This window comes from Procambarus clarkii, chromosome 34 (assembly GCF_040958095.1).
Source record: "Procambarus clarkii isolate CNS0578487 chromosome 34, FALCON_Pclarkii_2.0, whole genome shotgun sequence".
In the NCBI taxonomy this organism is placed as follows: Eukaryota; Metazoa; Arthropoda; class Malacostraca; order Decapoda; family Cambaridae; genus Procambarus; species Procambarus clarkii.
In genome coordinates, this window is record NC_091183.1 from 39,245,646 (window position 1) to 39,269,538 (window position 23,893).

Genomic DNA, 23,893 nt, shown 5'->3' on the forward strand with positions numbered 1-23,893 from the left:
CACAAACCTAATGTTCTCCAGGTGTGCAACCAGTCGTAGCCTAATTATTCTTTCCAGTATTTTACAGGGGATGCTTGTCAGTGATACAGGTCTGTAGTTAAGTGCCTCCTCTCTATCTCCTTTCTTGAAGATCGGCACGACATTTGCCTTCTTCCAGCAACTGGGCAATTCTCCTGACATAAGTGACTCATTAAAGATCATTGCCAGAGGCACGCTGAGGGCCTGTGCTGCTTCTTTTAGTATCCACGGTGATACTTTGTCTGGTCCAACTGCTTTAGTTGCATCTAGAGTTGTCAACTGTTTCATTACCTCCTCTGCTGTCACCTCTATATCTGATAGTCTTTCATCTAGGGTAACCCCTTCCAACAATGGGAGCTGCTCAGGCTCGGTAGTGAACACTCCATGGAAACTGGCATTCAGTGCCTCGCAGATTTCCTTGTCACTTTCAGTATATGCCCCCTCTGTCTTCCTTAGTCTTGTCACTTGGTCGTTCACCGACATTTTTCTTCTTATATGACTGTGTAGTAACTTAGGTTGTTTTTTCGCTTTGATTGCAATATCGTTCTCATAGTCCCTTTCCGATGTTCGTCTTATGTTAATGTAATCGTTCCTAGCTCTGTTGTATCTGCTTCTGTTGTCCTCTGTTCTTTGTCTTCTGTACTTCCTCCACTCCCGCCTGCTGGCCATTTTTGCTTCCTGACACTGTCTATTAAACCATGGGTTATTATATTCCTTCTTATTTTTTCCCTTTACCGTTGGTATAAATCTCTCTTCGGCCTCCTGGCATTTCTGTATGACTAGGTCCATCATATCTTGGACTGTTTTTCCTCTAATTTCTTCCTCCCACTGCACTTCACCCAGATAGTCCCTTATCCTCATATATTCCCCTTTCCTGTAGTCAGCTCTCCTTTCCCAGATCTCTTGTCCCATGGTCATAATTTTGAATTCCATCATGTAGTCAAAGACTAGGACACAATGGTCACTGGCCCCTAGAGGTATTTCATGCTCTAAATTCTCGATATCTTCTACGTTCTGGGTGAAAATCAGGTCTAATAGGCTCGGTGCATCTCCTCCTCTTTCCCTTGTGTCTTCCTTCACATGTTGTGTCAGGAAATTCCTGTCTATAACATCTACTAATTTTGCTCCCCACGTTTCATCCCCTCCATGGGGATTCCTTGATTCCCAATTTATCTCTCCATGATTTAGGTCCCCCATGATCAGCAGCTTCGCTCTCATTCTGTGGGCTAGTGTTGCTGCCTTCTGCAGTTCATCTATACATGCTTTGTTGTTGTCATCATACTCCTGCCTGGGTCTTCTACTGTTTGGTGGGGGATTGTAGATTACCATGATCACAATCTTCCTCCCATCTACTGTCAGAGTTCCATGTATGAAGCTTGTGCACTCATTGGTAACTCGATTTCCCAGGTCTTCAAACTTCCATTTCCGCTTTATTAGGAGTGCTACTCCCCCTCCCTGTCTCTGTGTCCTCTCTTTTCGTATCACCTGGTACCCTTCAGGAAAGATAGCATCTGAGATCATGTCATTAATTTTAGTTTCCACAATTGCAACTATGTCAGGATCTGCTTCACTCACTCTTTCTTTTATCTCTTCTGCTTTATTAGATACCCCATCAGCATTGGTGTACCAAACCTTGAGATTCTTCATGGAAACTCTTGTACCAGAGTTCTCCCTTTCTCTGGGGGTCTGGGGGGATCTGGGGGATGTCTGGGGGGTGACTGGGGGCAGAGGGGATCTGGGGGATCTGGGGGGTGTCTGGGGGATGACTGGGGGCGGGGAGGGTCCGGGGGATGTCCGGGGGGATCCAGGGGGTGTCTGGGGGGGTCCGGGGGGTGTATGGGGGGTGAAAGAGTTCAGGAGGGGTGCTTGGGGGGCTACTGGGGGCTGGGCTTCTAGGAAGGTAGGTAGGAGGGTCTGGGGTAGGGCCTGGGTAGGTAGGTCTGGAGTAGGAAGGGCATACTGGGTCTGAAGATTAGGGAGGGCATAGAGGGGTTGGGAGATGGCGTAAGGTTGGGAGACAGATAGAGGTTGAGAGGTTGGGAGGGGGATGGATAGAGGGGGTGGGGGGGACCTCCCACCTCCCTCGCAAGGGTGGGGGGTCACATGGAAGGAGAGGGGATGAGGAGGGGTGAGGGCAGGGTAGGCTTTGGGTGTTGAGGGGATGAGGTCTGGGTGGGTTCTTGGGGTTGAGGGGATGAGGTCTGGATGGGATTTGGGGGTTGAGGAGATGAGAGCTGGGTGGGTTTTGGGGGTTGAGGGGACGAGGGCTGGACGGGTTTTGGGGGTTGAGGTGATGAGGGGGTCCTTGGAATGTGGGATGAATTTGACTCCAGTGGGGTCAGAGGGGTCAAGGGATGTGCTGGGGAGATAAGCAGGGGCGGCTGATTTGGGAAAGGGGTGACCTGAGAAGCACGTGTGAGCTGGTTAGCATGGGGTGGATTAGCACTGGGGTGTGTAGCTGCGCTCAAATGGGAAGAGTCGTATTGTTGTTTGCTTGCTCTGTGGGCAATCTGTTCCTCCTTCGTCATGAATTTGTCAATAAATACGTTGTAGTAATTTTCGCTACCTCTGAGTAGGTGTTTGTGATGCAGTATGTAATCCACTGCCTCTTCGTTAGTGAACTGTACCAGGACAGGTCGTTTCCTGTTACAGTTGTATGGTCCAATGCGTCGGTGGACTTGCACCTCATTCCCTGCCATCTGGGCTCTCATGTCTCTCAAGATCCCCTGTAGTTCCAAATCCTCAATCTCCATCCTTTCCTGCCTCGATGGTGCCCTGGCTTCAAGTAATCCATGGATTATGATTGTCCTCTTTCTCAGTTCAGGGTCATGCTGGTGGCCCTCTCCCTGGCTGACCCCCACCCCTCCTACACCCGCTACTCCACCTACTACTACTACTTCCCCTTCCCCTGCCAAGCTTCCCTTATTCCTGCCAAATTCATTAGTAAGCCTAGATATTTCTCCTTGCCATTCTACCCTGCTCTTCCTGATTTCCTCTTGAATATAATCCATAAACTCTTGTTTGAGTCTTTGAACCTCGCCCTGTATCTTATTAAAGACTTCACTTTTAATCCCCTGGATTAGATCACCTATCCAAACATCCCTCTTCTCTACAAATTTCCCAATCATCTTCTCCACAAACCTATCTTCTTCCTCAATCATAATACTGCTGGACCTAGACGCCCTTCCTGACCTAGTCATTGCTATAATGCAACCTTACCCACAGGGGTTCCAAGTATCTTACCGTCCTGCTAACACAATAGGTGAGTGAATCTCCAAGCGTCGTCCCCGTGGTGGTAGGAGGGTTGCTGCCGGGGTGAGGTCACGCGGTCAGAGGTCGGTGAGGTCTGCTCCACACTACACACTGCCACAATACTACAACTATTTTGAATTACGCTATTTAAACTGTTTTTTCTTCACTACTTTATGGCTCTGGCCAAAACTCAAGGTTTTTTCATTCACTTGTACACACTTTTTCACTTCGAAGTTGCCTGATTACCCCTCCCACTCCACTAGTGAACCTGGAGCTCCCAACCCACGTCCACCCAACACGATGGTCACAAGACAAGTGTGTGTGTGTGTGTGTGTGTGCGTGTGTGTGTGTGTGTGTGTGTGTGTGTGTGTGTGTGTGTGTGTGTGTGTGTGTGTGTGTGTGTGTGTGTGTGTGTGTGTGTGTCCGTCCGTCCGTCGGTCCTCCACCAAAGTTACAAAGCCATTACTGCCAATACTGACGTCACTGCCCCATACAGTTGCTGCCCAATGCTGCCACCAATAGTCTTGTTGAATGATGAACATTCCCACATGATTACTTAACATAATGTTAGAGATCTCTAAAGCTATTGACATAGAGTCTATTAAATCGTTATTTATGAGTTAAATGAAGCTGAAATATTTGGGTTTTAAATAGACTGAAATCCAGGATAAGTTCATAGAGTATATTCACCACTGAAGTTACTGACCTACAAGGATAGCTTTTCCAGGACATGAGGTTCACTGACTGGCCAAGTTACTAACCACTGTGGTTATTGACCTCAGAGTTCCTGGTCGGTTGTATGAGAAAATCACTGGTCAATTAGTTCATTAAACTCTCTCCAGACATTGAGCGGCAGAGTGATCATGTTATCCAAAGCGGTTACCAATTAGCTGTGTTATTGACCCCCCGGAGACGGCTCCCACGTGGCCCCCCCTCCTCTCTCTCTCTCTCTCTCTCTCTCTCTCTCTCTCTCTCTCTCTCTCTCTCTCTCTCTCTCTCTCTCTCTCTCTCTCTCTCTCTCTCTCTCTCTCTCCCTCTCTCCCTCTCTCCCTCTCTCCCTCTCTCTCTCTCTCTCTCTCTCTCTCTCTCTCTCTCTCTCTCTCTCTCTCTCTCTCTCTCTCCCTCTCCCTCTCCCTCTCTCTCTCTCTCTCTCTCTCTCTCTCTCTCTCTCTCTCTCTCTCTCTCTCTCTCTCTCTCTCTCTCTCTCTCTCTCTCTCTCTCTCAAACACACACACACACACACACACACACACACACACACACACACACACACACACACACACACACACACGCTAATCAATAACCTCAGTGGAGCAAGGATCGCGCTCATCACTAACTTGCCAAGTTCCTTGTCACTTCAGGAAAGTGGCTGCTAGGCTGAACTTGTCCCAAAGCCCCACTAAGTTACTCACAGATATTGACATTATACTCGGCAACTCCGCTTAAAGTTTAAAATATCGAATTATCTGATAAACAAGATATCTGAAGATTGTTTACCTATAAAAGCAGAATTGCTTGCCTAGTAAAGCTTTGTTTGATGGTGTCCTTAACCTCACTGTGCCTAGAGTACCTTCCCCCTGTACTTTTGTACAGCAGGGCATGCTGACTGCATCTTAAGACAGTGTAGATGCTCCATAGATAGTGTAGATGCTCCGTCTACGATGGGGGGGGGGCTGCATCTTGAGATAGTGTAGATGCTCCATAGATAGTGTAGATGCTCCGTCTACGATGGGGGGGGCTGCATCTTGAGATAGTGTAGATGCTCCATAGATAGTGTAGATGCTCCGTCTACGATGGGGGGGGGGCTGCATCTTGAGATAGTGTAGATGCTCCATAGATAGTGTAGATGCTCCGTCTACGATGGGGGGGGGGCTGCATCTTGAGATAGTGTAGATGCTCCATAGATAGTGTAGATGCTCCGTCTACGATGGGGGGGGCTGCATCTTGAGATAGTGTAGATGCTCCATAGATAGTGTAGATGCTCCGTCTACGATGGGGGGGGGCTGCATCTTGAGATAGTGTAGATGCTCCATAGATAGTGTAGATGCTCCGTCTACGATGGGGGCTGTCCCGACTGGATTGCGTTTTGACCTGTTCCAGTGGCTGATCGAGGCACTAGTGCTGTGAGGAAGCTCTCACATGTGGTGCAGTGTAGGAACACAAGGAACGTGCAACTGACAATGATTGAGTTGCAGCGACATATCACAGCTGGAGCTTGCAACACGGCGCTACACACACAGGAATTACCTCAACACGAACATCATGATGCACATTGTCGGATTGCAAGGAAAAAAAAGCATGCACAAATGATTGAAAGCTACACCGGAATTAATGAGAGGTTTGTGAGTGAATGTTTGCATGGGTTTGGCCCTCATTTGTCTCCTGTTGGGGCAAAATGTCTGATGTCTTGATTGTTTTTCCATAGAGTTATCAGAACTATGCCTGGTGGGCTGTCAACACCACCACACCTCCAGGACTGTCAACACCACACCACCACCAAGACTGTCAACACAACACCACCAGGACTGTCAACATCACACCACCAAGACTGTCAACACAACACCACCAGGACTGTCAACACCACACCACCACCAAGACTGTCAACACCACACCACCACCAAGACTGTCAACACCACACCACCACCAAGACTGTCAACACCACACCACCACCAAGACTGTCAACACCACACCACCACCAAGACTGTCAACACCACTGCACAATTTTGAATGGAGGCAATGAACGAGTGAAACAAATGGAGGGTAATTTAGATAGTTTAGTCTGATGTCAGAGCATTTTGGGCCGAGCTGAGTGTGTGACAGTGTCCATCCCCCTCCTGTGTATTGTAGCTAGATGTCCCCTTTTATATTGATCACCGCCATTATACTGTGCTAATATATCAGGGGGTCTGTGTCTGTTGTAAATAGTGTGCGGGTAAGGTCCGGGCAGTCCAGCTTCACTGTGTGTGTGTGTGTGCGTGTGTGTGTGTGTGTGTGTGTGTGTGTGTGTGTGTGTGTGTGTGTGTGTGTGTGTGTGTGTGTGTCTCCAGTGGTTGAAGCACACACTCACACACTGCCTTCTCAAGTCTGAGTAAGAAGCATTCACTCCATTAATTGTATGAGAAAGCACACTCCCTTTAGTAGTGTCAACTTTATCTGCTTCACTTGGACATTCAATCTCCATTGATCCGGTCAAGAGAACCATTGATACGGTCAAGAGAATCATTGATCCGGTCAAGAGAACCATTGATACGGTCAAGAGAATCATTGATACGGTCAAGAGAACCATTGATACGGTCAAGAGAATCATTGATCCGGCCAAGAGAACCATTGATCCGGCCAAGAGAACCATTGATACGGTCAAGAGAACCATTGATACGGTCAAGAGAACCATTGATACGGTCAAGAGAACCATTGATACGGTCAAGAGAACCATTGATACGGTCAAGAGAACCATTGATCCGGTCAAGAGAACCATTGATACGGTCAAGAGAACCATTGATACGGTCAAGAGAACCATTGATACGGTCAAGAGAACCACTGATCTGGTCAAGAGAACCATTGATCCGGCCAAGAGAACCCACCACAGAACCACTCTCTCTGACCACTCTGGGAAACAATACCAGCCTCATCACTATTGACACTTTCAAAATTAGTGATCTTTACTGACGCTCTAAATTCAATAAAAACAAATACACTCGCTCGCGGGGCTACACGTTACACACGATATTATTTGGGGTGAGTTTACAGCTCACACCCAGGGGGGGGGGGCCAGGAAGTGAAGTAAACCCTCGGAGGGGTTACTTTTGGGGGTATCTGAGCGCCAGGAGAGAGGTGAGCCAGTGGCCGCGGGGGACAGGTGGACAGTAATAGGGGCGGGGCCGGCGGGGGGAAGTAATGGGGATGGGGGGGAAGGCAGGGGGAGTAATGGGGAAGAAGGGGGGCGGCGGGGGGGGGGGGGAGGATATTAATCCCTCCTCCTCCTCCTCCAGCAACGGACAATAATTTATTTAAACTTTGTATGCAAGTCTTCTCAAAGTTGTAATGGCGTTGGTGTTCAAGGGCGCCGCCCCCTGGGGGAGTAGGGGAGGTAGGGGGGGAGAGTGGGTGTGGTGGGGAGGGGGGAGTGGGGAGGTGGGGGAGAGTAATGGGGGGAGGAGCTAAGAGGGAATTTAGGTAAGAATTAGGGAGGCTAGAATGGCATATATTTGATTATAAATACATTTCTTCTAAACTTTGTGTTTAAGAGACTTGATGAGTCCTCCACTGGTGCTGGGGGGGGGGGAGGAGCTCTATAGTCAGACGATGAACGACTTTCATTCGCAGCCGAAAGCGCCAGGTTCGAATCCCGAGAGAAGCCGAAACAATTTTACAGTGTTTTCTTTCATTTCGTGTATTTGTTCACCTAGTAAACTGGTGCTGGTACCTGGTAGTAAACTGGTACTGGCAGTTACAGTTTACAGGAGTACTTACTGGGGATGGTCAATAGTTACACACACACACCAGGCCAGTAATGGTGGCTGAGTGGACAGCGCTCTGGATTGCGTAGATCTAGGGACCGGGGATCGATCCCCGGCGATGGCAGAAACAAATAAGCAGACTTTCTTTCACCCTGATGCCCCCGTTACCTAGCAGTAAATAGGTACCTGGGAGTTAGACAGCTGTTACGGGCTGCTTCCTGAGTGTGTGTGTGAAACAAAAAAAATTGATTGATAGTTGAGAGGCGGGGCGAAAGAGCCAGAGCTCAACCCTCGTAAGCACAATCAGGTGAATACACACACATAAACTTGCCCCGCGAAACACCTGGGAAGGATTGACTGGGAACGAATCCATAACTGTTCGCTCAGCAGTAGTTGGAGACCTGGTAGTAACCTGATTGGAGAATCGTGTTCCAGGATAAGGCTTACCACGGACTAATGGGAAAGGGAAGCTCTGGACCCACTGACAAGAGTCTAAGGTCGTCTAGGCCTCTTCCCTCCTCTGTAAAGAAACAGAAAAGAGACAGAGAGAGAGAATGAGAATATACACAAGGAGGAGGATGAGGGGAGAGGAAGAATAGAAGAGGGCACGAGCAATACAAAGTAAAGGGGAGAGAGAGAGAGAGGGAGAGAGGAGAAAGGTAAGAGGGGGACCCTCCTCGCCCCGCCCCCCTGAGATTGCCCACTGATCAGAACCCACAAAAACAACGCTGATAATTTCAGTAATAAATCTCATTAAACGCTCAGAGGAGCCCAGGATCAGGGGAGGAGGAGGGGGGTAGGGGGAGGGGGAGGAGGAGGAGGAGGAGGAGGGGGCTAGGGGGAGGAGGAGCAGGAGGAGGGAAGATTTTAGTGGGGGAGAGTATACTGTAGTCTTGGTATACTAAACGTGTAGTATACCGGAGACTTAGCATCCCGGAATCTGAGTGTACCCTAGGCTACCTCCAAAGGATACCTGATCAACCAGGCTGTGATTCGTACGTCAGGCTGCGAGCAGCCGCGTCCAACAGCCTGGTTGACCAGTCCAGCAACCAGGAGGCCTGGTCGACGACCGGGCCGCGGGGACGCTAAGCCCCGGAAGCACCTCAAGGTAACTAGAGCTGCAAGGTGTAGCCTACTGTGTGTGTGTGTACCATGTACCCAGAGTACACTAACTTAAGCCTAACCACACCCTCACACTAGCATCAATCGCCATTGCGGCCCAAATTAACCATAGTTTACTCTTCAGCAGGCGGGGGGGGGGGTCAGCCCCCCCCCCCCCCAGCCAGTCAGTAATGGTGATTACTCCGGTTATTGACGAGTCAGAAGCAATTAACCCCGCCGTAACAGGCAGGTAACCAGGAGCTAATTGTTTAGCGAGAGGGCAGGTGGTGGTAGTGGGGCCTAGAGATAGTCATCTCCAGTACTCACCACCAATTTCCTGCAGCTAATTACTGAATACATCCTGCCTTCATCGCCAGGATCTAGACTCGTCGTGTGTCAGCGACGGCTGATGGGAGATTTGGGACTATGGGGGGAATTTATCGCCAGGTAACGAGGCCTTGTTTGGGTTATGGGGTCATGGGAACCATTCAGGGGTTAGGGGGGGTTAGGTTAGGTTCTCAGGTGTTGTGAGGTTATAATCCCTATGCGGCCCTGAGAGACCTAATAGGTTAAAGGTCTTGTAGATACCTAAACTACAAAGCTAAAGGGTCAGCTGGAGCAGGAACTACGGGCTCACCATAGCCCGTGCTACTTGGAACTTTTGTTCCAAGTAGCTGAATCTAAAACAACAACATGGAGCAGGAACTGTAAAGCTAAAGCGTCAGCTGAAGCAAGAGCTATAAAGCTAAGGGGTCAGCTGGAGCAGGAGCTATAAAGCTAAAGGGTCAGCTGGAGCAGGAGCTATAAAGCTAAGGGGTCAGCTGGAGCAGGAACTATAAAGCTAAGGGGTCAGCTGGAGCAGGAGCTATAAAGCTAAGGGGTCAGCTGGAGCAGGAACTATAAAGCTAAGGAGTCAGCTGGAGCAGGAACTATAAAGCTAAGGGGTCAGCTGGAGCAGGAGCTATAAAGCTAAGGGGTCAGCTGGAGCAGGAACTATAAAGCTAAGGAGTCAGCTGGAGCAGGAACTATAAAGCTAAGGAGTCAGCTGGAGCAGGAACTATAAAGCTAAGGGGTCAGCTGGAGCAGGAGCTATAAAGCTAAGGGGTCAGCTGGAGCAGGAACTATAAAGCTAAGGAGTCAGCTGGAGCAGGAACTATAAAGCTAAGGGGTCAGCTGGAGCAGGAGCTATAAAGCTAAGGGGTCAGCTGGAGCAGGAGCTATAAAGCTAAGGGGTCAGCTGGAGCAGGAACTATAAAGCTAAGGAGTCAGCTGGAGCAGGAACTATAAAGCTAAGGGGTCAGCTGGAGCAGGAGCTATAAAGCTAAGGGGTCAGCTGGAGCAGGAACTATAAAGCTAAGGAGTCAGCTGGAGCAGGAACTATAAAGCTAAGGGGTCAGCTGGAGCAGGAGCTATAAAGCTAAGGGGTCAGCTGGAGCAGGAACTATAAAGCTAAGGAGTCAGCTGGAGCAGGAACTATAAAGCTAAGGAGTCAGCTGGAGCAGGAACTATAAAGCTAAGGGGTCAGCTGGAGCAGGAGCTATAAAGCTAAGGGGTCAGCTGGAGCAGGAACTATAAAGCTAAGGAGTCAGCTGGAGCAGGAACTATAAAGCTAAGGGGTCAGCTGGAGCAGGAGCTATAAAGCTAAGGGGTCAGCTGGAGCAGGAGCTATAAAGCTAAGGGGTCAGCTGGAGCAGGAACTATAAAGCTAAGGAGTCAGCTGGAGCAGGAACTATAAAGCTAAGGGGTCAGCTGGAGCAGGAGCTATAAAGCTAAGGGGTCAGCTGGAGCAGGAACTATAAAGCTAAGGAGTCAGCTGGAGCAGGAACTATAAAGCTAAGGAGTCAGCTGGAGCAGGAACTATAAAGCTAAGGAGTCAGCTGGAGCAGGAGCTATAAAGCTAAGGAGTCAGCTGGAGCAGGAACTATAAAGCTAAAGGGTCAGCTGGAGCAGGAGCTATAAAGCTAAGGGGTCAGCTGGAGCAGGAACTATAAAGTTAAACAGGTCCTGTAGATGCAAGAGCTATAAAGCTACTGATCCTTCATGGCCCAGAAACTGAAGTATTTATTGCAGAGGAGCTTAAGGATCCAGGAGGGTATGAGGGTGTTGTAGGTGTTGCGGGTGTTGTAAGGTGTTGTAGGTGTTGTGGGTGTTGTAGGTGTTGTAGGTGTTGAGGGTGTTGAAGAGTGTTGGTGTGAGTGAGGCGGCGTGTTGTGAGGTAATAGCAGGGGATCATGAGGAATCTAGTGTAGACCCTTACTTGGCTAGTGTTACGGGTCCTCATTGTTCTGTAACTTACACCATGTGTGGCTGGTGTTACAGGTCCTCACTGCTCTGTAACTCACACCATACCTGGCTGGTGTTACGGGTCCTGACTGCTCTGTCCCCACCCTGGTGGTATTCTCCATGATAGAGGACACATAGGTCCCTCCTCGGTGTATTATGTGGAGACAATCGTGCCGGAATAGGACAGGAATATCGAATTTGGGTCACAAGAGAAAATATTCCCAAGCTGTGTGTAAACAGTCTCCAAGCTGCCGCCCTCATCCCTTCCTCTCTCCCTCCCTCCCAATCCCCATCGTTGGCCCCTTTCCCTCCCCCCCCCCCCCCACCCCCTCCCTCACACCTCCATCTTTGTCCCTCTCTCTCTCCCCCCCCCCAATGCCCCCACCTTGTCAGCTCAAGTTCAAAGTCAAGCAATTTTTTCCAGGGAATTTTCACTTGGCTTACTGAAACAGTCACATTTTTAATTGGCTCTCATGTTTTTGGATTTGCTGCACCTGTCTTCACTCTTAGTAGCGTGCGCCTTGAGCTGTATCTGGCTCTTAAGCACGCAAACTCCACACGCTTTCTCAGAGGTATTTCAGTTTGAACTCTTTCTGTAGCCTTGGCTACGTGTATCAGAAGCTTTTGTGTAGCATGACTGGCGTGGGGCTGGCTCTGGTGCTCCCACTCTCTACTCTCAACACGGGGCTAAAAAAGCCTCAGTACTTTTTACCGCCTCTAAAATGCACGGACTGGCCGATGCTTTTAGCTTGTTGAGTCTTTGTACTACTTTTTGGAAGTTGGAAGATAAAGGCACGAGGCAACGATGAAGGGGCAAGAGTTCACGACGAGGTAAATGAAGAATTGAACAAATAACAAAGACAATAAACTAATATACATGTGTGACTTTAATTAACTTTTGTATTACAATGCACCACCGGTGTCGTTAACTACAGCAACCTAATAGAACTGTCTGGTTATTAAGGGTTTAAAGACTAGGAACACGTCGCGTATGAAGGGTTTATATAAAGCCGACACCACAACACTCTACGAATATCACAGTAACAAGGTTATCGCGAATAACCGAACTCAATTACGGGCTCACCATAGCCCGTGCTACATGGACATTTCCTTCTGAGTAGCTAAATCTAAAACAACAACAACAACAACAACACTCTAAGGCCAATTATTACTCTAGCTTAACCTAAAGCAAAGGAACATGAGCCGTAGGTCCGGGCTGACGGTCCCAGCTTTAGGAGGACTCAAAGTAGTGAGGACTGTCCTCTGATGCAGTAGGACCACACGACTCACTCTTTGGAAAATATCATGCGGATGATGCGGCGCAGGCGGATGATGCGGCGCAGGCGGATGATGCGGCGCAGGCGGATGATGCGGCGAATAAAAAAATACAAGAGAGATACCAGAACGCGAAGTAAGGGAAAACCTCAACCAATGAGAGGGAGCTGACGAAACGCGGGAGGTAGAGAGAACAGGCAATAGAAGAGAGAGCCATGACAATACGGAAAGGGGAGAGAAGAAGAGAGCAACAAGAGAGACGTCACGGGAACACGCAAGGTAGAGAGAATAAGGCAGCAATAAGAGTAGGGAACCATTAAGCAAGTTTCCCCACGCGTAAATTTACATAGTAAGACTGCGGACTGCGTGTCGGCTCCCCGGCACATGCAAACTTGTGCCTCTACAGCCTCGGGGCTGGTGAACCACAGGGGGAGTGGGGTCGGGGGAGGCCCCACAGGGGGCTGAAGAGCACCACTGCCAACACTGGGGAAGGCTGGACCTGCACCATTGGCAGGAGAGGGCTTGTACAGGCGGGAGAAGAAGCTTGGAGATACTGATCCATCATATTACTAACTGTATCACCATACGGAACGAAACAGCTCCAGGACTACAGATTGGAACAGACTGGGGGGAGGGGGGGAAATGGACTGGGCAGAAATTGAAGATTGGAGAAAACAGGGAAAGAAAAAGCTGCCTTTCTTCTTACCTTCTGTCTTCCTCTTCCTTGTGCTGTCTTCTTCATCTTCTGCCTCCCACCCCGTCTCCCACCCGCCCAAGGAAGGGGACCAGACCCACTCCTCAACACCCACGTGCCGGCAAAACATGGTAACATTAAAATTCACAACATGCGAGATTGAAGCTCTTCCTAATACGTGTGGGAGATGCTTCACCGTGGGAGCTGCCTCACCGTGGGAGCTGCGGCGCCCAGGGTGAGGAAAGCGTGGATAGGGGACGAGCCTCCCTACCCATACCCATCCCAACCTATCTTCCCTACCGCTTTACCTCCCTCCTGCAGCCTCCCTTTCCCCCCATGCTTAGGCAACCGCTTCCCTATGCAGCCCATCACTATATATATACCTCTTTGACATGCTCCAGCGAGCCCCCTCATTCCGAGTCCTCCCCAGTCTCGAGCAACCCATGATCCTCACACTGCTGCACCCCCTACCCACACTTTGCTTCAATAACCTCCACCATACCCCCCTACCTCAACACCCCCCTCACTAACCTTCCCCACCCCCCACCACGGCCGCCATACATACCCTCACTCGGCTGGTAAAAGCTACTGAATAAAAAGGCGGGAATTAGCATTATTTATAAGGTGGGTGTGAGCGGTACCGAGCGATAACCAAACATGGCGGGCCGGATTGTGGAAATAAATGATCAAATTAGGACGATAAATCGATTTACATATTCTGGTCTTGTTAGGGCTTCCCATACGTGCTCAGGTGATCCGTTTGTGGTGGGTGGAGACAGCGTTGTAAGGACTCTTAACTCTCCTTACCGCAGCGTGGAGGAGATGTAACCCTCTCTACATCACATCACTTCTCATTTAATGATATGCAGAAGGACAATTATTTCAAAGGCCGAGGATCTGGGTGGCTGTGAGGTGTGTGAAGATCGTAAGGCAGATTTGTACCCGCACGGTGTACCCTCACAGCGACCCAGTCCTCTACTGTACACTCACGGTGACCAGTCCTCTACTGTACACTCACGGTGACCAGTCCTCTACTGTACATTCACGGTGACCAGTCCTCTACTGTACACTCACGGTGACCAGTCCTCTACTGTACACTCACGGTGACCAGTCCTCTACTGTACACTCACAGTGACCAGTCCTCTACTGTACACTCACAGTGACCAGTCCTCTACTGTACACTCACGGTGACCAGTCCTCTACTGTACACTCACGGTGACCAGTCCTCTACTGTACACTCACGGTGACCAGTCCTCTACTGTACACTCACGGTGACCAGTCCTCTACTGTACCCTCACGGTGACCAGTCCTCTACTGTACACTCACAGTGACCAGTCCTCTACTGTACACTCACGGTGACCAGTCCTCTACTGTACACTCACGGTGACCAGTCCTCTACTGTACACTCACAGTGACCAGTCCTCTACTGTACACTCACGGTGACCAGTCCTCTACTGTACACTCACGGTGACCAGTCCTCTACTGTACACTCACAGTGACCAGTCCTCTACTGTACACTCACGGTGACCAGTCCTCTACTGTACACTCACGGTGACCAGTCCTCTACTGTACATTCACGGTGACCAGTCCTCTACTGTACACTCACGGTGACCAGTCCTCTACTGTACCCTCACAGTGAGGTATATAATATTAGATGAAACTATACCATCCCACTCTCACGATCTGACATAGTTAAACTGGAATAGGTTTCAGCTAGCCAGGAGCGTATGAATACAGGTAACCCAGGCGACCTATAGAGGCCGGTGAAGGCCTCTATAGGTCTACAGGCCTCTATAGGCCTCTATAGCTTCCTCACCACTACAGAAAGCTTCAGTAGCGGGGAGCCTGTAATCTCTCTGTAGCGCCAGAACTCTTGGTCAGTAGAGAGGAAACTGCTCAGCTGTACGTGTGAGGACAGGTGGAGAGGCAACGGTTGTAAGTGGCTACCAAACAATGTAACTGTCTCAACACCTGTAGTTCCCTTTACAACTGTATATTGATGGTACAACACTTGTAGTTCCTTACACTACTGTATATTGATGCTACAACACCTGTAGTTCCTTACACTACTGCATAATTTTGCTACAGAAGCTCTAAAGCTCCTTACACTACACAACAACTTCACCGGAACCCCCCCCCCCTAGTCTTCTTCAGGTATATAACCCAGGTCATTGTGCACCTGTCATTGTATATTACAGATGGTAACCGCATTTTACACCGCGGGAATATATACACTCGGGCAGGGCTTGAACCTCAATGGAATTCCATTAAATACAAGAAATCTATTGTATATATTTAACCAGCAGCATCCATGTCCGCTCCAGCGGTATCCTACGGTACACTTGCAGACATAAACTTCATGGTTCGCAGTTTACATTTGCAACTGGGTGCGCGGGAACTTCAAAACACACTCGTATGTCCTGCTCTCTCTCTCTCTCTCCTGCTGCCTGGAGCAGTTTACAGAACACCGGGGTTCGGTTACACTCCAGCCACACATAAATATTAAATAAACTCCTTTTCAATATTCCTCTCAGACTCGCCCCACCGCACGGCCAACCACACAAAAAAATAATACTCAATTATATATTGTGTCAGCTATGGCGCCTTCCACTTAACCCTGCCACTTAACCTATCATCTTACTTCCCCTCGAGGCCTGCCACCCATCGTCCTGCACCACCCAGGTCTGCCACCCATCGTCCTGCACCACCCAGGCCTGCCACCCATCGTCCTGCACCACCCAGGTCTGCCACCCATCGTCCTGCACCACCCAGGTCTGCCACCCATCGTCCTGCACCACCCAGGTCTGCCACCCATCGTCCTGCACCACCCAGGTCTGCCACCCATCGTCTTGCACCACCCAGGTCTGCCACCCATCGTCTTGCACCACCCAGGTCTGCCACCCATCGTCCTGCACCACCCAGGTCTGCCACCCATCGTCCTGCACCACCCAGGTCTGCCACCCATCGTCCTGCACCACCCAGGTCTGCCACCCATCGTCTTGCACCACCCAGGTCTGCCACCCATCGTCTTGCACCACCCAGGTCTGCCACCCATCGTCCTGCACCACCCAGGTCTGCCACCCATCGTCTTGCACCACCCAGGTCTGCCACCCATCGTCTTGCACCACCCAGGTCTGCCACCCATCGTCCTGCACCACCCAGGTCTGCCACCCATCGTCCTACACCACCCAGGTCTGCCACCCATCGTCTTGCACCACCCAGGTCTGCCACCCATCGTCTTGCACCACCCAGGTCTGCCACCCATCGTCTTGCACCACCCAGGTCTGCCACCCATCGTCCTGCACCACCCAGGTCTGCCACCCATCGTCCTGCACCACCCAGGTCTGCAACCCATCACCCTACACCACCCAGGCCTGCCACCCATCACCCTACACCACCCAGGCCTTCCACCCATCACCCTACACCACCCAGGCCTGCCACCCATCACCCTACACCACCCAGGCCTGCCACCCATCACCCTACACCACCCAGGCCTGCCACCCATCACCCTACACCACCCAGGCCTTCCACCCATCACCCTACACCACCCAGGCCTGCCACCCATCACCCTACACCACCCAGGCCTTCCACCCATCACCCTACACCACCCAGGCCTGCCACCCATCACCCTACACCACCCAGGCCTGCCACCCATCACCCTACACCACCCAGGCCTGCCACCCATCACCCTACACCACCCAGGCCTTCCACCCATCACCCTACACCACCCAGGCCTGCCACCCATCACCCTACACTACCCAGGCCTTCCACCCATCACCCTACACCACCCAGGCCTGCCACCCATCACCCTACACCACCCAGGCCTTCCACCCATCACCCTACACCACCCAGGCCTGCCACCCATCACCCTACACCACCCAGGCCTTCCACCCATCACCCTACACCACCCAGGCCTTCCACCCATCACCCTACACCACCCAGGCCTGCCACCCATCACCCTACACCACCCAGGCCTGCCACCCATCACCCTACACCACCCAGGCCTGCCACCCATCTCCACACAAAAGATAGCCACAATCTACCAGCACATGATATGTGTTGTCAAGTACTGGAATGCTTAAGCAATAGTTGACTCCCAGGATATAGAGGTGTCGTAAAGTGGTGCCAAACGATAAGGAAGCAGCTGAACAACCATGGTGAGGGGGGGCGCCCCATGGGGGGGGGGGGCGGGGAAGTGTCACATGTGACACAGAGATCATTAGCAAGCAACGAATCAGAGCACCAAGTGTGGAACCCCCGCACACTTCTGACACGTGGGTCCACCTTCCTTTTGGCACCATATGTGGGCCCACCTGGCACCATATGTGGGCCCACCTGGCACCATATGTGGGCTCACCTGGCACCACGTGTGGGCTCACCTGGCACCACGCACCTCCATCACCTCATCGTGTATAACTCAACAAACTAATCACAGGTGAGGCAGACAGTATCCATCTTCAGCTCAATACCTGTAGGGCAGGTCCCCTCCCTAACTCACCTGTTGAGGGCTAATCTCACCTTTCATCATTTATCACATATGATTTAAGCCAACAATTTAGGGGTTAGGACCTATAATAATAATAATAATACAAGGGTTTATGAAATTAACCCTAGATAAGAATTCAGGAAAGACGTGTGAGGTTTGAGATGCTGTGTACGAGCCTGCTTACACAACCTGACTCCTGCTCGAGTAATTAATTACTTACTCATTTGGGGATAATAATTCATATTTTCCAGGTGTACTTCATAGGTTACAGTTTGAGGAACTTTAAGTTCTCATCACTGTAGGGTGGGCCCTATAGAAGGGTGGGCCCCCCGGTCATTATATAGGGTGGGCCCCCAGTCATCACTGTAGGATGGGCCCCCAGTCATCACTGTAGGGTGGACCCCCAGTCATCACTGTAGGGTGGGCCCCCAGTCATCACTGTAGGGTGGACCCCCCCAGTCATCACTGTAGGGTGGGCCCCCAGTCATCACTGTAGGGTGGGCCCCCCAGTCATCACTGTAGGGTCGGGGCAGTAACGAGCCAGGCCACAATAAAGGCCAGACCTGCCTCCATAAACTAGCGCTCACCGCCACACTCTCCATACACCAAGATTAAACTGTGATGAATGGTGAGGGGTTGTGAAGGTAGATAGGAGGATGGTGAGGGTTGTGAAGGTAGATGGGAGGATGGTGAGGGGTTGTGAAGGTAGAGGGGAGGATGGTGAAGGTTGTAAGGGTAGAGGGGATAATGGTGAGAATAGCAGAAGTGAGGGGAGAGTACCAACCTTGAGGCTACCTTGACTGTAGGGTGAGACTGTACTCTCCCCTCACCAACAGTGAGGGGAGAGTACCAACAATGAGGGGAGAGTGCCAACAGTGAGGGGAGAGTGCCAACAGTGAGGGGAGAGTACCAACAATGAGGGGAGAGTGCCAACAGTGAGGGGAGAGTACCAACAATGAGGGGAGAGTGCCAACAGTGAGGGGAGAGTGCCAACAGTGAGGGGAGAGTGCCAACAGTGAGGGGAGAGTGCCAATAGTGAGGGGAGAGTACCAACAGTGAGGGGAGAGTGCCAACAGTGAGGGGAGAGTACCAACAGTGAGGGGAGAGTACCAACAGTGAGGGGAGAGTGCCAACAGTGAGGGGAGAGTACCAACAGTGAGGGGAGAGTACCAACAGTGAGGGGAGAGTGCCAACAGTGAGGGGAGAGTACCAACAGTGAGGGGAGAGTACCAACAGTGAGGGGAGAGTGCCAACAGTGAGGGGAGAGTGCCAACAGTGAGGGGAGAGTACCAACAGTGAGGGGAGAGTACCAACAGTGAGGGGAGAGTGGTGGACGCGGGTGAGAGTTCTAAGTCTCAAGGCCCCGGCGGAAAAAATATATAAATGATGCCACTAAATGAAGGAACTCAAGTATAACATCCTTAATGTGCTTTTTAGACGAGGGCGGTGGAGAGGGGAGTGTGTGTGTGTGTGTGTGTGTGTGTGTGTGTGTGTGTGTGTGTGTGTGTGTGTGTGTACTTACCTAATTGTGCTTGCGGGGGTTGAGCTCTGGCTCTTTGGTCCCGCCTCTCAACCGTCAATCAACTGGTGTACAGATTCCTGAGCCTATTGGGCTCTATCATATCTACATTTGAAACTGTGAATGGAGTCAGCCTCCACCACATCACTTCCTAATGCATTCCATTTGCTAACTACTCTGACACTGAAAAAGTTCTTTCTAACGTCTCTGTGGCTCATTTGGGTACTCAGCTTCCACCTGTGTCCCCTTGTTCGCGTCCCACCAGTGTTGAAAAGTTCGTCCTTGTTTACCCGGTCGATTCCCCTGAGGATTTTGTAGGTTGTGATCATGTCCCCCCTTACTCTTCTGTCTTCCAGTGTCGTGAGGTGCATTTCCCGCAGCCTTTCCTCATAACTCATGCCTCTTAGTTCTGGGACTAGTCTAGTAGCATACCTTTGGACTTTTTCCAGCTTCGTCTTGTGCTTGACAAGGTACGGGCTCCATGCTGGGGCCGCATACTCCAGGATTGGTCTTACATATGTGGTGTACAAGATTCTGAATGATTCCTTACACAGGTTCCTGAACGCCGTTCTGAACAGACACACAGAACGCCGTTCTGTGTGTGTGTGTGTGTGTGTGTGTGTGTGTGTGAGAGAGAGAGACAGACAGACAGACAGACAGAGAAGGACCCCTAAAGAACAGATTAACCAGAACAGAGAGCGTGGATTTCATAAATAGAAAAATATAAATTAATGCATGCAAGGAGGAGAATGAGAGGAGACGAAGAGAGTAAGAGGAGACGGGGAAGAGTAAGAGGAGACGGGGGAGAGTAAGAGGAGACGGGGGAGAGTAAGAGGAGACGGGGGAGAGTAAGAGGAGACGGGGAAGAGTAAGAGGAGACGGGGAAGAGTAAGAGGAGACGGGGAAGAGTAAGAGGAGACGGGGGAGAGTAAGAGGAGACGGGGGAGAGTAAGAGGAGACGGGGAAGAGTAAGAGGAGACGGGGAAGAGTAAGAGGAGACGGGGGAGAGTAAGAGGAGACGGGGGAGAGTAAGAGGAGACGGGGGAGAGTAAGAGGAGACGGGGGAGAGTAAGAGGAGACGGGGGAGAGTAAGAGGAGACGGGGAAGAGTAAGAGGAGACGGGGGAGAGTAAGAGGAGACGGGGAAGAGTAAGAGGAGACGGGGAAGAGTAAGAGGAGACGGGGGAGAGTAAGAGGAGACGTCGAAGAGTAAGAGGAGACGGGGAAGAGTAAGAGGAGACGGGGAAGAGTAAGAGGAGACGGGGAAGAGTAAGAGGAGACGGGGGAGAGTAAGAGGAGACGGGGAAGAGTAAGAGGAGACGGGGGAGAGTAAGAGGAGACGGGGAAGAGTAAGAGGAGACGGGGAAGAGTAAGAGGAGACGGGGGAGAGTAAGAGGAGACGGGGGAGAGTAAGAGGAGACGGGGAAGAGTAAGAGGAGACGGGGAAGAGTAAGAGGAGACGGGGGAGAGTAAGAGGAGACGGGGAAGAGTAAGAGGAGACGGGGAAGAGTAAGAGGAAACGGGGAAGAGTAAGAGGAGACGGGGAAGAGTAAGAGGAGACGGGGGAGAGGAGACGGGGGAGAGTAAGAGGAGACGGGGGAGAGTAAGAGGAGACGGGGAGAGTAAGAGGAGACGGGGGAGAGTAAGAGGAGACGGGGGAGAGTAAGAGGAGACGGGGGAGAGTAAGAGGAGACGGGGGAGAGTAAGAGGAGACGGGGAAGAGTAAGAGGAGACGGGGAAGAGTAAGAGGAGACGGGGGAGAGTAAGAGGAGACGGGGAAGAGTAAGAGGAGACGGGGAAGAGTAAGAGGAAACGGGGAAGAGTAAGAGGAGACGGGGAAGAGTAAGAGGAGACGGGGGAGAGTAAGAGGAGACGGGGGAGAGTAAGAGGAGACGGGGGAGAGTAAGAGGAGACGGGGAAGAGTAAGAGGAGACGGGGAAGAGTAAGAGGAGACGGGGGAGAGTAAGAGGAGACGGGGAAGAGTAAGAGGAGACGGGGGAGAGTAAGAGGAGACGGGGGAGAGTAAGAGGAGACGGGGGAGAGTAAGAGGAGACGGGGAGAGTAAGAGGAGACGGGGGAGAGTAAGAGGAGACGGGGGAGAGTAAGAGGAGACGGGGAAGAGTAAGAGGAGACGGGGAAGAGTAAGAGGAGACGGGGGAGAGTAAGAGGAGACGGGGAAGAGTAAGAGGAGACGGGGGAGAGTAAGAGGAGACGGGGGAGAGTAAGAGGAGACGGGGGAGAGTAAGAGGAGACGGGGAAGAGTAAGAGGAGACGGGGGAGAGTAAGAGGAGACGGGGGAGAGTAAGAGGAGACGGGGGAGAGTAAGAGGAGACGGGGAAGAGTAAGAGGAGACGGGGAAGAGTAAGAGGAGACGGGGGAGAGTAAGAGGAGACGGGGGAGAGTAAGAGGAGACGGGGAAGAGTAAGAGGAGACGGGGAAGAGTAAGAGGAGACGGGGGAGAGTAAGAGGAGACGGGGGAGAGTAAGAGGAGACGGGGAAGAGTAAGAGGAGACGGGGAAGAGTAAGAGGAGACGGGGGAGAGTAAGAGGAGACGGGGAAGAGTAAGAGGAGACGGGGGAGAGTAAGAGAAAAGCCGGGAAGTACGGGGCAAGGGAGAGGACCCACACCCAGTACGGGGCAAGGGAGAGGACCCACACCCAGTACGGGGCAAGGGAGAGGACCCACACCCAGGTGACAATATCTTGTCTCTACCTGTAAACATGTTTCTCAATATCCTTTTTTGTTAAAAATTGTTAAAACAAAACAAAATTTATATTATAATACATCGAAAAAAAAATAATTCACTTAGAAATTAGAAAGCGTTCAGGTCTATCAAGGTATCTGATAGAGAGTAGAGAGCAGAGAGCAGAAGCAGGTGCGGCAGAGTAGACAGCAGAAGCAGGTGCAGCAGAAGAAACAGCAGAAGCAGGTGCGGCAGAAGAAACAGCAGAAGCAGGTGCGGCAGAGTAGACAGCAGAAGCAGGTGCAGCAGAAGAAACAGCAGAAGCAGGTGCGGCAGAGTAGAGAGCAGAAGCAGGTGCGGCAGAAGAAACAGCAGAAGCAGGTGCGGCAGAAGAAACAGCAGAAGCAGGTGCGGCAGAAGAAACAGCAGAAGCAGGTGCGGCAGAAGAAACAGCAGAAGCAGGTGCGGCAGAGTAGACAGCAGAAGCAGGTGCGGCAGAAGAAACAGCAGAAGCAGGTGCGGCAGAAGAAACAGCAGAAGCAGGTGCGGCAGAAGAAACAGCAGAAGCAGGTGCGGCAGAAGAAACAGCAGAAGCAGGTGCGGCAGAGTAGACAGCAGAAGCAGGTGCGGCAGAGTAGAGAGCAGAAGCAGGTGCGGCAGAGTAGACAGCAGAAGCAGGTGCGGCAGAAGAAACAGCAGAAGCAGGTGCGGCAGAAGAAACAGCAGAAGCAGGTGCGGCAGAGTAGACAGCAGAAGCAGGTGCGGCAGAAGAAACAGCAGAAGCAGGTGCGGCAGAAGAAACAGCAGAAGCAGGTGCGGCAGAGTAGACAGCAGAAGCAGGTGCGGCAGAGTAGACAGCAGAAGCAGGTGCGGCAGAAGAAACAGCAGAAGCAGGTGCGGCAGAAGAAACAGCAGAAGCAGGTGCGGCAGAGTAGACAGCAGAAGCAGGTGCGGCAGAGTAGAGAGCAGAAGCAGGTGCGGCAGAGTAGAGAGCAGAAGCAGATGCGGCAGAAGAAACAGCAGAAGCAGATGCAGCAGAGTAGACAGCAGAAGCAGATGCAGCAGAAGAAACAGCAGAAGCAGGTGCAGCAGAGTAGAGAGCAGAAGCAGATGCGGCAGAAGGACAGCCTTTGGGGGGTGGAGATTTACACATAGTCTGGTCCATAAACTTGCTCCCTTGACCACAAAGTAATTGTTTTGAAAATAACACCCATTAATTGTGGTGTGGGGAAGCGGACCTCGTCTACATAATGTTATTAGGGCCGTCTCCCTCCCTAGCCACTCCTACCCACCCCTCCTAAGAGTTACCGAGACCCACCCCTCCTAAGGGGCCCAAGAGTTACCAAGGGGTAACTCTTGGGGCCCGTCCCTTCACCATTGAGAATGTAGCTCAGTTTAAGTCGTAATTTTCAATGTGTTCGGGTGCCAGAGCCTGTTGGGCTCTGTCTTATTTAAAGTTGAAGCTATGTACAATATCACTCCATATTTAAGTTAATTATATTTATTCTGACTGAAGAAATCGTAGGTCTTTGTGGGCTCATTCAGGCATTGTTTGTTTAACACATGTGACATAGTTCCTGTCTGACTTATCTATTTATCTAAGTATTGTATATGTGGTGATCATGTCTCTCATCTTTTGAATATCTTTTCAATAGCATGACTTCACTGCGGTGCAGCATGTATGGTAGTGGTGAGGGGGGGGGGGAGGGCGCTGTTTGAGGTAGGAGCAGGGTGGGGTGAGCATAATGCCTTTACACACACACACACACACACACACACACACACACACACACACACACACACACACACACACACACACACACACACACACACACACACACACACACACAGGAGTGTGTGTGACAATGACAGGAGTCATTGCTGTAAACAACCGATGGCTGGAAAGGCGGGATCCAAGAGTCAATGCTCGATCCTGGAAGCACAAATAGATGAGTACACACACACACACACACACACCAATAAACACAAAAACAAAAAAAACAAGTCTGCAACATACACAAATTCAGCCTTCACCTGAGCCTTACCTGTGCTGAGCAATTCGGGTTCTCCCAGTGGACCAGAAACAAACCAGCAATTTTCATCCTGAATGTAAGTTTAGTACACTG

General features: G+C 51.0%; 4 protein-coding genes across 4 annotated transcripts in view; 2 read left to right on the plus strand and 2 right to left on the minus strand.

The window, feature by feature from the left end:
* trio (trio Rho guanine nucleotide exchange factor) overlaps positions 1 to 23,893 on the plus strand; it is a 766,603-nt gene that overhangs the window by 209,872 nt on the left and 532,838 nt on the right. The gene's annotated exons all lie outside the window — the stretch shown is intronic.
* The window catches only part of LOC123762089 (discoidin domain-containing receptor 2), a 273,769-nt gene that overhangs the window by 199,321 nt on the left and 50,555 nt on the right, over positions 1 to 23,893 (minus strand). The window lies entirely within an intron of this gene.
* On the minus strand, positions 6,441 to 6,899 carry LOC138371061 (33kDa venom protein-like). Its single transcript, XM_069335714.1, has one exon. It carries the CDS (start codon positions 6,897 to 6,899, stop codon positions 6,441 to 6,443), a length of 459 nt encoding a protein of 152 aa, XP_069191815.1.
* LOC138371062 (putative mediator of RNA polymerase II transcription subunit 26) lies at positions 13,029 to 22,922 on the plus strand. Its single transcript, XM_069335715.1, has 2 exons — positions 13,029 to 13,211; positions 21,933 to 22,922. Exons 1-2 carry the CDS (start codon positions 13,029 to 13,031, stop codon positions 22,920 to 22,922), a joined length of 1,173 nt encoding a protein of 390 aa, XP_069191816.1.

What these genes read in the sequence shown, in the direction of transcription:
- LOC138371061 (XM_069335714.1), bottom strand. Translation starts at nt 6,899, where the DNA reads ATGAGGCTGGTATTGTTTCCCAGAGTGGTCAGAGAGAGTGGTTCTGTG.
- LOC138371062 (XM_069335715.1), top strand. Translation starts at nt 13,029, where the DNA reads ATGGACTGGGCAGAAATTGAAGATTGGAGAAAACAGGGAAAGAAAAAG. An exon ending in CCACGTGCCGGCAAAACATG is followed by an intron (nt 13,212 to 21,932) that starts GTAACATTAAAA and finishes GGTATCTGATAG; the next exon opens with AGAGTAGAGAGCAGAGAGCA.